This window comes from Salvelinus alpinus, chromosome 16 (assembly GCF_045679555.1).
Source record: "Salvelinus alpinus chromosome 16, SLU_Salpinus.1, whole genome shotgun sequence".
NCBI classification, from domain to species: domain Eukaryota; kingdom Metazoa; phylum Chordata; class Actinopteri; order Salmoniformes; family Salmonidae; genus Salvelinus; species Salvelinus alpinus.
The window spans coordinates 19,710,847-19,723,475 of NC_092101.1; the positions used below are offsets into that span (position 1 = coordinate 19,710,847).

General features: G+C 42.2%; 1 protein-coding gene across 4 annotated transcripts in view; it reads right to left on the minus strand.

Moving 5' to 3' along the window:
• The window catches only part of sema6bb (sema domain, transmembrane domain (TM), and cytoplasmic domain, (semaphorin) 6Bb), a 141,332-nt gene that overhangs the window by 71,130 nt on the left and 57,573 nt on the right, over window positions 1-12,629 (minus strand). For all 4 annotated transcript variants that reach the window (XM_071345263.1, XM_071345262.1, XM_071345261.1 and 1 more), the window contains exons 2-3: window positions 1,955-2,081; window positions 717-831 (exon numbers count right to left, since the gene is read on the minus strand). In XM_071345263.1, the coding sequence (XP_071201364.1) occupies window positions 717-831; window positions 1,955-2,060 (221 nt within the window). In that variant the 5' untranslated portion in view covers window positions 2,061-2,081. The remainder of the gene's footprint in view (window positions 1-716; window positions 832-1,954; window positions 2,082-12,629) is intronic.

The following is a 12,629-nucleotide window of genomic DNA, read 5'->3' on the forward strand; positions in this document are numbered from 1 at the left end:
TACACCGTTGTTACAACGGTAGCGTTCTCGTCCCATCAAGCTATTGGATTTCACCATCATCCGGTTCACTGAGACATAGATATTAGTTGACCTTTTCTATCCTGTAACAGCGGTACTAAAAGATGTGTCAAAGTGTCTCCTGGATGTGGTTGCGTTTCATCACTAACCTGCAATCAGACAGGCAGCAGTGACTATAGCCCTCCCGTATTTTGGCTTTAGGTTTTATTATTAGGCTGTGTAGCCAGAGTGTCTGGAGCCAAATGCTGCAGGAATTTACATAATTATTATTAGGCCTCCGGATTTTAGGTTAGAGAAACGCCAAAGGCCATAGATCGGGTCATTTCATGACCCATTATGGGGCTTCTAATTGGGGATGTCTATGGCCTAGCTACCTCCTCTGCTGTAACCACCACCATATGTCTGCCCTACATGGACATATGAGTCTTTTTAATAAGTTCCCAGTAATACGGAGATTGTCTGTGACATTAATTCATCTTTTGGAGAATTAGAAGAAGATTGATTTGTGTTTTCTATTTCTGGTTGGCTCCTGGTTAGAGGGCAGACAACATGACTTCCTCAACCTGTGTGACCTCTGGTCCGACCCCACCCACCACAGATTACTGCATTTACTTGAATATGTGACTGAGGAAACACAGACAATGCAGGGTTATAAAATATGGCTGAATACATTTGGTTGCTTGTGGCTAGAAACATACCTGGCTCCAATGTAGAGGGTCCGGTTCACCTTGAGGACTCTCTGAATATGCAGTGGCTCCTGTCTCAGGGATGAACGATGTGGCCGACCCAGAAACACTGGGTACCGGTGAACCACTGTTTAGAGCGAGAGCGAGAGCGAGAGAAAGAGAGAAAGAGAGAGAGGGGAAGGGAGAGGGATGAGAGAGAGGGATGAGAGAGAAAAGGAAGAGAGAGGGATGAGAAATAAAAAGAGAGAGTTACATCACCTTCCTATCATGATAGTAGTTCTCTGGGGGGTGAGCGGAGAGGGGGGAGAGCAGAGGGAGGACACAGGGGAGGGAGATCCATACATCAGCTGGGTTACCATGGGAGACAGAATCTGCCATCTCTCATTGGCCGCCTCCTTTTTCTGCTGTGTCCTTCCACTATTCTGTCCATCTCTGTTCCTATCTACCCATCCCAGATAAAGGCCTAGACTGCTGCCTCTATATGAGACTGAGTAAAGAAAAACCTCTCCTTCTCCTTCTTCTGTGTCCTGTCCTCCCACTATACTGTCCATATCTATTCTGTCCATATCTGTCCAAATCTATTCTGTCCATATCTCTAATCTACCTATCACAGATGGGTAGATTAGTGGGCCGCATAGACTGAGGATAGACTGGCTGCTGTAGTACGGCTTCATAAGAAAATACCAGCCGTTTACCAACTGCCAAAAATAGACTGATCTGCCCTAATCACGCATATTAGCATTGATAGCCTGAGAATGGTCTGAATTCAGCTGGGAGGTATTTGGAAGACACTATTGAGCTGTGATCAATCATAGTCAGCTCTGTTCTGGTCTGGAGGAGGCTCAGAGTCTGGCCGTCTGTGGGAGCAGTCTGACCTCAATCCCGACTCTGACCTCACACAACTCACTGACTGCCCTACTCCTCACACCATGCATGTCAGCCCTGACCTCACTCTCACTCTTACGACTCTAACCCTACTTCCATAACCTACACCCTTACACTACTCCACACCTTCCGTGTGAGGCCCTGACTCGTTTTGACCTGATTTCGGAGCTGATTTACTGGTGTTTTTACAGTCTTTTATGTCCAACAATGAAAATGCAAAACAAAAAATATATATACACTAATAATATTTTTGGCTCAGAAAACTTTGGGGGCCAAAGAAAACCGCCACCAGTTGGGGAGCCCTGCTGTACACCCTGTGAGTGAGAATAAACCCATACATACTGAGTATGAGAGAGAGGTGTTACCTTCAATGGAGATAAAGTTCAGAGGCCCCGGTTCCTCCGGAAACGCAGTGCTGGCCAATCGTAGGAGCCAGAACAGCAGGAAGAAGGGTGGTGCCAGGGTCGACATGGCGGCACCAGAATACAGCGTCTGTGAAGAGAAAGAGAAAGAGAGCGAGCAGTCAGTCAGATTAAGCCGTAACAGTGACAGAGCAGTACACACACACACCTTGTGTGACAGGCTCACACTACCATGCACTACACACACTGACTGACTGTCCAGACAAAGCAGGTACCCTATCTGCATTCCCACAACATCTCTCCCTACAGCTGGACAGAGAGTCAGCCTGAATAGTCTGATCACTGGGGGAGAGCAGAGATCAGACCACAGGAGCCCAATGACACCAGACACAGTGGAGGAAGGGTGGTTTACAACAAGAGGCCAGTAGATGGAGAGACAGAGAGAGAAAGAGAGAGAGAAGAAGGGGTGGAGAGAGAAAAGGCAGGAGAGGGAGTGAGAGGAGAAAAAAAGGAGAAACAGACACAGACAGGAATAGAAAGAGAGACACATACATAGAGACAGGGAGAAGTGGGAGAGTGAGGAGTGAGGCGTGTCAGGCGACTGTTTACTCAAATTAAGATGAGATCGTACTTTATTACATCTTTGGCAGTTGGTAAACGGCTGGTATTTTCTTATGAAGCCGTACTACAGCAGCCTGAGTAATAAGGAGAGGATGGGAGAGGATGTAATGCACATGAAAATACAAATGATAGCCAAATTAAGTTAACGCACTCAATCCATCGAGAAAACTACTTCTGCACTTAGGAGGAGGAAAGCCTTGGGGATTGCTATTGACTGTTGTCATAAACCTCAAACCCCATCGCAGAGCAGAACAGAGCCACTCTTAGTGCTGGAGGTAAAGTACACTGTGTAGTGACTCTTTATTATGTATAATAGACATAGCACTCTCCATGCTTATCATTGCACCCATCTCTGCCTCTCTTCCTGGATGATTATGCTACTGTTCTTTTCACATAAAAGCTGAGCGTGACGATGTCAGCAACAATGTGTCACCGGAACAAAAATGTGTCACCTGAACAAAACATGAACTATTCAAAAATGAAAAGGATGCCACTTCTTTAGCTTATTACATTATTACTGTTTATACTGACAATAATTTGCTTTGAAAATCTAAACAAAAAGCTGTCAGTCACAGTGTCTGACAGCACAAACAAATTATTGAATGCTTGGGTATATTCAGTGGTGTAGTGCTGTAGCAATTATTACATTTGAATGTTCAAGGTTGGATTTCTTTATTCAAAACCCTTTTCATATTTTACTGTGGTTACAAACACATTGCATGACATACTGTAGATGCAAATAAGGGCACTTTCATACATGGGCGTCATGCACCCATTATTTTAGAAGGGGCACGAAGTACTTGAAGATGGATTTTCCCCCTGCAATCTATAGCCATAATCATTATGCCTAATTATATGTGTTTTCTGCATAGGTTATCAAGCATACCTCTTTACCTGTTCAGTTGTCATTTAATTAATGATTATTTAATAACTTTTGATTATATTATAACTTTTATGCCTTAGGCGTTCAGTACAACTGTCAAACTGGTATATAGTATTATAACCCAATAACTAAACACATTTTGGGCCGTGTTTCCGCTGCAGTCATTTAGTTGTGTTGCTGCACTATTCAGTCCCTCCAGGATTCAGCGATCACATTATTCAATGCAAAATCAACCAATCAGCGCATCATATTCGAGAGCTCGCAATTGTGACCAATCCCTGCACTTTTAGCGCATAAAAGGGTCCAATCAAAAGCAGGTTTGCAATTTTTACCAATTACTGCACTGTTACCGTGGAAAATGGCCCAATCCAACCACAAGTCAACAAAGTTTTTTCCCCCTGGCCTGTCACCGTATTCATGTGCGAAGATGATGGGTGATTGTTGATGGCTGACACAGTGAACAGAAATCAATCTCATTTGCCAGCAAAAATAACAGCTAAGGAGCGTGTCGCAAAATCAAGCAGTTTTGGCTGCAGAAATCACAGAAAAAATTTGCGAAATCCTGGAGGGACTAACTATTAGCAAAGTCTTTGCCGCCACGGCAAAGAAATATGGAACATGAAAATATATTTCTCCCGAGGCACACTTTGAAGATGCAAGAACAGTCCACATTAACTATTCCTCTGCAAACAAAAAGAGTAATGAACAAAAACAGACAACCCCATAGTAGAATAGTTTATCCATTTACCTAGTCGGCTTGTAGTGTGTTCTATGAGAGAGAAATATTTCTCTCAAGTTGTGAGTGCCATAGGGAGGGAAACATGCATTCTGACAAGCAGGCAATGCACAACAATTCATAATCCAATCCTGGGGAAAATAGCCGTTTTAACGGCCTTTGTTAAAAAGAGGTGGTTCCCAGCTTTCCATTCCTACTTTATTTATTTCTCAACTCCTAAATATGTGCGAACTGCACCATTTTAAACCCCGAGTTTTTAACAGAGGCATGGCTAAGTACTTTACCACTCCGCAATTCGGTGTGATTGCATAGGGGACAGTGGGGATGAATGTAACACGTGTCAATTGTAGGGTAGACTCGTCGCAAACCATCTTCCCTAGATGGGAAGCCTGGGGAAGTTCCAATGCAGAAATCAACTAAAGAGGGGTCGGAACCCGGTGTAAATCAGTGATGCCTCGCAACATGTCAAACCAATCAAATGCCTTGCTTAGGCAGAGCTCCAAAGGTGTTCACCAGATTAGTACCGTAGGAGCAACAGTGAGGACTAAACAGGTCAACAAAACAACCACTGGTGACAAAATAAGTTTTCAGCACGCTGGTTCTCAGCATTTCTGTCATTTCAAGATGAGCTAAAGCTGCAGCAAGAGGGGAGAAATGGTCTACAATGCTGGCCATATCTATATTTACACATTTCTGAAGTGATATTTGGTTAAAGGATACTGTAGCATGAGGGACAAGAAGTAGCTAGCCACTATGAAGTTTATTTTTTGAAAAGTCAGCTAACCTTGTAAACTACCTAGGTACAGTATAACTAACTAGCTACTAGCTAGTTAAATGTCTCTCATGATTATAAAGAGAACATTTTCATAAAAACATATTATTGACCTAAAAGGTTAGCTATGTTAGCCCAGTTGCTATCTTATCAAGGGTCAGTGATGCATAGAGAGACAGTAGTTGCTCTATGGGAACAACTGCAATCATTCTGCAAGCAACATTACTAAAATTAATCAAATAAAATGAACCTGCTAAAATGTGAATGCCTGTAATGATCATCTCCCATAGCCTAAATGTTGCCTGTAATGATGATCTCCTGTAGCCTAAATGTTGCCTGTAATGATCATCTCCCATAGCCTAAATGTTGCCTGTAATGATCATCTCCCATAGCCTAAATGTTGCCTGTAATGATCATCTCCTGTAGCCTAAATGTTACCTGTAATGATCATCTCCTGTAGCCTAAATGTTGCCTGTAATGATCATCTCCTGTAGCCTAAATGTTACCTGTAATGATCATCTCCTGTAGCCTAAATGTTACCTGTAATGATCATCTCCTGTAGCCTAAATGTTACCTGTAATGATCATCTCCTGTAGCCTAAATGTTACCTGTAATGATCATCTCCTGTAGCCTAAATGTTACCTGTAATGATCATCTCCTGTAGCCTAAATGTTACCTGTGATGATCATCTCCTGTAGCCTAAATGTTACCTGTAATGATCATCTCCTGTAGCCTAAGTGTTGCCTGTAATGATGTTACCTGTAATGATCATCTCCTGTAGCCTAAATGTTACCTGTAATGATCATCTCCTGTAGCCTAAGTGTTACCTGTAATGATCACCTCCTGTAGCCTAAATGTTACCTGTAATGATCATCTCCTGTAGCCTAAATGTTACCTGTAATGATGATCTCCTGTAGCCTAAATGTTACCTGTAATGATCAACTCCTGTAGCCTAAATGTTACCTGTAATGATCATCTCCTGTAGCCTAAGTGTTACCTGTAATGATCACCTCCTGTAGCCTATGTGTTACCTGTAATGATCACCTCCTGTAGCCTAAATGTTACCTGTAATGATCATCTCCTGTAGCCTAAATGTTACCTGTAATGATGATCTCCTGTAGCCTAAATGTTACCTGTAATGATGATCTCCTGTAGCCTAAATGTTACCTGTAATGATCATCTCCTGTAGCCTAAATGTTACCTGTAATGATCATCTCCTGTAGCCTAAATGTTCCCTGTAATGATCATCTCCTGTAGCCTAAATGTTACCTGTAATGATCATCTCCTGTAGCCTAAATGTTACCTGTAATGATCATCTCCTGTAGCCTAAGTGTTACCTGTAATGATCACCTCCTGTAGCCTAAATGTTACCTCCTTATTTTCATACTGTAAATTACAAGGGTTGGATTTGCACTAAACAATTTTATATGTCAGCACTTAAAAGGCATGTACAAAATCTGGTATACGGTTTGCCTCATATATATTGTCTACTGGTATCATTTTAAATTGAGAACATGTAAACAATGTGTGGATTATCTGCTATTATCTGCTTCAGATGGCAGATGCCCATAAGGCCAGTAATGCAATCATACTGTAGGCCTATGGCGGCATTGGTGATGTATGCCATTTGATAAGCTGCTAAATGGATTCACATAGCTCATATACTGAGTCACAATCAAATAAAACACATTGGAGATCTTACAACTAGACAAAAAGGAAATGTTGATTAGAGAAAACACAGCAACACAGACACATTACAGACAGAACCCCTTCCCTTCTTTACTGCAGGATTGTGATATGTGATTAATCAACATTGACACTAGTTCATTTTGAATAGGAGTTAAAACAAGTTTAAACACTTCACTTCAAATAATCAACCCTTCATCACATCACTGTTGATGTGCCCTTGAGCAAGGCACTTAACCCTAATTGTTCCTGTAAGTCACTCTGGATAATAGCGTCTGCTAAAATGCACAAAATTTAAACTCAAATGTAGATAATTGAGTAGTAACAAGTAGGCTATTATTACTAAAGCATCCTTTCATGTGAACAAAAACAACTTTGCTCCACTGATCCCTGATCTACTGGGTGAGCAGACTTTTATTCCATCCCAGTAGTAGCACACTTTATGAGCACACAACTCATTAGATTGATAAGTTGAATCAGGTTTGTTATTGCTGGGCTGAAACAGAACCCTGCACACCCAGACGACCACCAGCAGGGTTGGCCTGCTCCAATTGTAATAGGTTTATACATTGTGTATGATGTTTAACTATATTTTTGTAAACAACATTTTCTAACATAGGTAGGCCTACACATATAACCAATGGCACATAGGATATGCCCTTAGTCTCTTGGGACATTCATTGGGACCTCTCTCTTCATCTGCAAACAGGCTTTCACAGCGTTCCATATCTGAGGACAGAAAACATCAAAGAAACAGGCTTCATTTTGCTCAAATTAGACAGCACTGAATATTATGTTGCTATTATATCTCTGTCCTCAAAGTTTTCCCTTCTAGGGACTGGAACTCGATAATATTTTAATAATGTCATCCCACAAAATGACCTGCCGAGGCTATCCAGTAGCCTAGACTCTCTCTTTACTGACAGCTGGAGCTGCCATTTCACCCTCTTCCATGGCTGTTATCTACAAATACATTTGGAGACTGTGTGACATTTAATTCACTTAGCTAAACAGCTAAACTAGCTAGCAGCTCAGTTGAGTTAGCCTACAAAGTGGCATACTGTAGCCAGCTATCTAGCTAATAATACATCGTTTAAAGAAAATAATAGATGAATGTATTTACTTGAATAGGTTCTCCCACTGCCTCCATTTCGTGGGTCCTAACAAAAAGAAAATACTAGGCAATCTTCACGATATTTGCGGTGGTAGCAAAGCGCAGCCAGCTGCCATGTGGACGAATGGGGACAAGGGGAAAAGTCTGTTTGTCACCAGAGCGGTTTAGAACGTGTTGTGACATTTGACTTTACCAGCGTAATCCCCTTTCAATTTCAGTAAATATTAAATCGCAGACTGTCTGCACACTTGATCATTTGAAAACTAGCACTTGAAACTAGCATAGGCAACAACTACTGGAGGGAAAACAGTGACGCACATAACATACAGCACCCCTTCTATGGGAGGGTTCTTGAAATGTAACATCCAATCAAAATATTGCTGCTGGGAGGCATCTGACCATTTCAATCGTTTTTGCAATACAAAATTCTCCAGACCTCTAAGGGATGTGTGATAGTGACATGATTTTGTAGGTATGGCAACACAAGACTAATTGTAGGGTAACTTGGGGTAAATCGCCTGTGACTTAAATTTTGATGAAACAGATTACATTTTTTAGTTGAGCAAGAGTAGTGGCAACCAGGGAAAGTTGGAGGGGATGAAGTGGTTTCTGTGAGAAGTACAGGCAGGGGCGTTTTACCCCAAGTTACCCTAACACATAGGCCTACATTATATTCACTTAGTTTATGCAAGTTTTTTTTAGACATAAAATTCATCAATATGATGCTAACTAGTTAATTAACCAGCTAATGAATCAGCTCAATAGGGTAAAAACAGATAGGCAACCCCATGCTTCAGTCTATTTATTTATAGCCACTGTGCTATTATCAGTTGGGCTACAGGTGATAATGCTTTTTGCTAATAGCATACCTGATAATATTGACCATGCATAGGCTATATAATTTAACCAAATCATTTGACCAATATGTTATTTGGGCTCCTTCTAGAGGTGGATATGCTATTTTAGATGGTGTCAGCATCATTTTTTTTCATTCATTTTGGAGTACAATGTAATTTTTTGGGGAAGTAACCAGAACTGAGCTTCTCAGTACTTCTACATAAAAATTATCCCTAACCCCTGCTACAACACTGCTCTCCTCAACATTTTCCCCAACCGCTACAAATCTTTCCAGAGGAAACACTGGTGTAGTCATAATTTAACATCTGAAACATTTTAAACAGGAGCAATCTGAGGGAGCACAAAGGTGGTGTAGTCATTCATTTAACATCTGAAACATTTTAAACAGGAGCAATCTGAGGGAGCACAAAGATGGTGTAGTCATTCATTTAACATCTGAACATTTTAAAAACAGGAGCAATCTGAGGGGGCACATGCCTTTGTGCCCCCCATGGGCATGACGCCACTGATTTCATACACTTCCCACACTCTAACTGTCTCTCCTCAGCATAGCCACACAAGCAGCCATTGTAGATCCATCTAGCCATCATTATAATGAGGTGGTGACTCACACACAACTTTATCAGGAGATCTCATCTTAACAAGGAATTGCTCAAATTCCCCTCATTGATGTCAGAACAAGAGAAGGCCCATAACACTAATTGCTCAACACCCAAACCACAAAATTAGAGGATGAGAGAGGAGAGAGTCACAAGCTGAAGAAAGGAGGTCAGAGGAGAGAGGGAATGAGAGAGGAGGAGGAGAGAGAAATAAATGTGGAGGAGAATAAAGAGTAGAAATGGTAAGTCGGTATTACCAGAGATTTCATTGTGTCTATTTATTAATAATGTATGACTAAATGTCAGGTTTCACGCATTTGATTAGCATAATTAGAAACTGAGGGCTATAGGATTTTATGGGACAACAAGCTAAGCAGATACAGAAGACTCCCAGGGCCAAACGAAGCATACAGCTCCAGAGCAAAGTCTTTTCATAATTATGACAAATAGCTGCAGTGGAGTCAATTCAGTAAACAGGGCTAGCCTTTATATTATAGTCTGTGGCCCTTACTTTAACTGTAGCCCCAGTCTACTGTAAAGGATTCCTCAGCATCCTGTAGTTGTAGGCTATACTGTATTTACTACAATCCACCCCCACTCCACCAGGATTTACACATTCATTCGTCCACTCCCACAGACCCAGATCAATGTAATTACAGACATTTAGCCAGGTAATTTCCCGAAATAAGTAATTAAGACAGATCATTGAGGGTCTGAGACGGAGGGGTGGCGGCAGGCGATATCTTCAGAATGACCAACGAGGGGCCGCCACTGGCTTAGATATCAAATCACTGCGAGAATCAATGACGCCTCAAGTCTTTAGAAATTCTTAATGAGGAGTGATATTGTGCTGATAGAGCGGATAACAGAGGTCTGACAGACAGACGAAAGGAGGCAGGAAACAGGGACCAGGCATGCAGGGAGGGAGTCAGGGAGGCAGAGGGTCGAATGTGTGCAATGCAGCATCAGGCTCTGGGTAAACAAAGAGAGTAACCCTATACTCTGGGTTGAGATGCTTAGCATGCATATGGCACAGCTCATACTTGAATGCTTTTGTTCCTTATTATGGTTGCCATGGATTCCTCTCTCTTCTCTCTGCCTTACAGCCTTGGCGCTAATATGTGCACTCCTGAGAAAGTGCCTCCAATACATAGCCCTAAGACACTTGTACTATAAATCACACCTTGGATTGGACAGGAAACCCAGATTATACATGTCCTTGAAAAATAAATGATAATTAAATATTTTGTGGTGTGTTACAGTACTCAGCTGCAGGAGATCGTGTCTTATTATACAGTGGCATCACACGACAAGAGAAGCACTATCTCCACTAGTAGTAAATAGCTGAGCTCTGGTACAAAAAGACAAGCACTAATGACCAGAGTGCCTTTATCTGTGATTTTTACAACCCAGCGATCTAAACTCAATACCATGGGTCAATATTTAAAATACTTAAAATAGGTCCGTGTGGCTCAGTTGTTGGAGCATGAGGCTTGTAACGCTGCGGTTGTGAGTTTGATTCCCACGGGGGACCAGTACGACCCAAGTATGAAAATGAATTAATTCACTACTGTAAGTCAATCTGGATAACAGCATCTGCTAAATGACTAAATTGTAAATGTAAAAATGTATCCAGCAGACCTACATGGGAAAAGGGAACAGAAAAGCCTGAGCCAGTGGAAAAACTGTGCTCTGCTTTACCCCACTACGAATGATTCCCTATATTGTGTGCTACAAGCCCCACTTCATAGATCTTATAGCGGCTCATTGTCAAATCAGAGAGGGGAGGGTGTGCTTTATGGAGTGTGTAGAATCAATGAGACAGCCTCATCCAGTTTGGATCGCTTTTCAAGTAGCACTAAAAGTGAGAGGAGACTGATAATGAGAAGGAAGAGACGGGATGAGGAGAAAATGAGAAAAAGAGAGAAAGCGAATGTGAAAAGGTAAGGGCAGAGAGTAAAGCAGAGAGCAGTCAACGAATCACGTTGGACATATGGAAAGTGAAGCCAAAGTATGTGAGGAATGCTTTCATAGGTTGGAGGCTGGGAAAGTTGCTGAGAGCGGAAGAGCACAGAGCCAAGACTGGACTGATTCTTTCCTGAACACACCCTAAATCTGCTCCAGTGACCCGGGACGCTTAACCTCCCCTCCTTCTCTCCCTCCCTCCTTCTCCTACCAAGGGACAAGCCAGTCAGCTCAACTCTAAACACTAAACCACCAGGACACACTCCGCTCACTTACGCCTTCATGTAAAAACACTGCAGGAATCCAGTCCACTCAACCAAAACATGGCTGTTTGCATGAAGACTGATGTGACTACAGGGTCGTTCACTAGACTTTGGGTCTATGGCAGGGCTTCCCAAAACTTTTTGGGCCCATGACCCCATGTTTATCAACAACATAAAATGTGCGACCCCACCATGTAAAAAAGTGATGTAATCAACGGCCTATGTTGACTTTTGTTTAAAATTGGGGCTATAACAGACTATTACAAATCAGTCTGACAGTATGCTCTTCTGTGTAGAAAATAACATCATTGTTGATGTTATTTTCCCCAAGTCTGATTTAGTGCCTGGTCTTGTCCAATCTTTTAATGTACATTGTAGAGGGCTTGTGGCCATTGTAGAGAGAAACAGAAGACACATACATCTTATCCTTCAGAGATGGGGTCATAATATGTTGTTAGCTTAAACGGTTGAAAAGAAAGATCCACATTTGTAGCGAAATGCTTGTGCTTCTAGTTCCGACAGTGCAGTAATATCTAACAAGTAATCTAACAATTCCACAACAACTACCTAATACACACAAATCTAAGTTAACCCTAGTTTGGGAAATGTTGGTCTGTGGGGTGGAACCGTGGAGAAGATAGCATAACACCAACAGATATACTGGGTGCTTTGAACGCATTCTTAGTGTGTGTCATCTTTGGACGCAGCCATTTCCCATGCATGAGTGACAGAATATAGCTATGTTTATTTATGGGGTGGGAACTATGGGGCCGTGCATTATCATGCTGAAACATGAGGTGATGGCGGCAGATAAATGGGACGACAACGGGCCTCAAGATCTCGTCGTGGCATTCAAATTGCCATCGATAAAATGCAATTGTGTTCGTTATGCCTGTCCATACTATAACCCCACCGCCACCATGGGGCACTCTGTTCACAACGTTGGCATCAGCAAACCACTCGTCCACCTGACGCCATACCTGCACAGTACAGATGAAATCGGGATTCATCCGTGAAGAACACAGTTCTCTAGCGTGCCAGCGGCCATCGAATGTGAGCATTGGCCACTGAAGTCAGTTACGACGCTGAACTGCAGTCGGGTCAAGACCCTGGTGAGGACGACGAACACACAGATGAGACGGTTTCTGACAGTTTGTGCAGAAATTCTTTGGTTGTGCAAA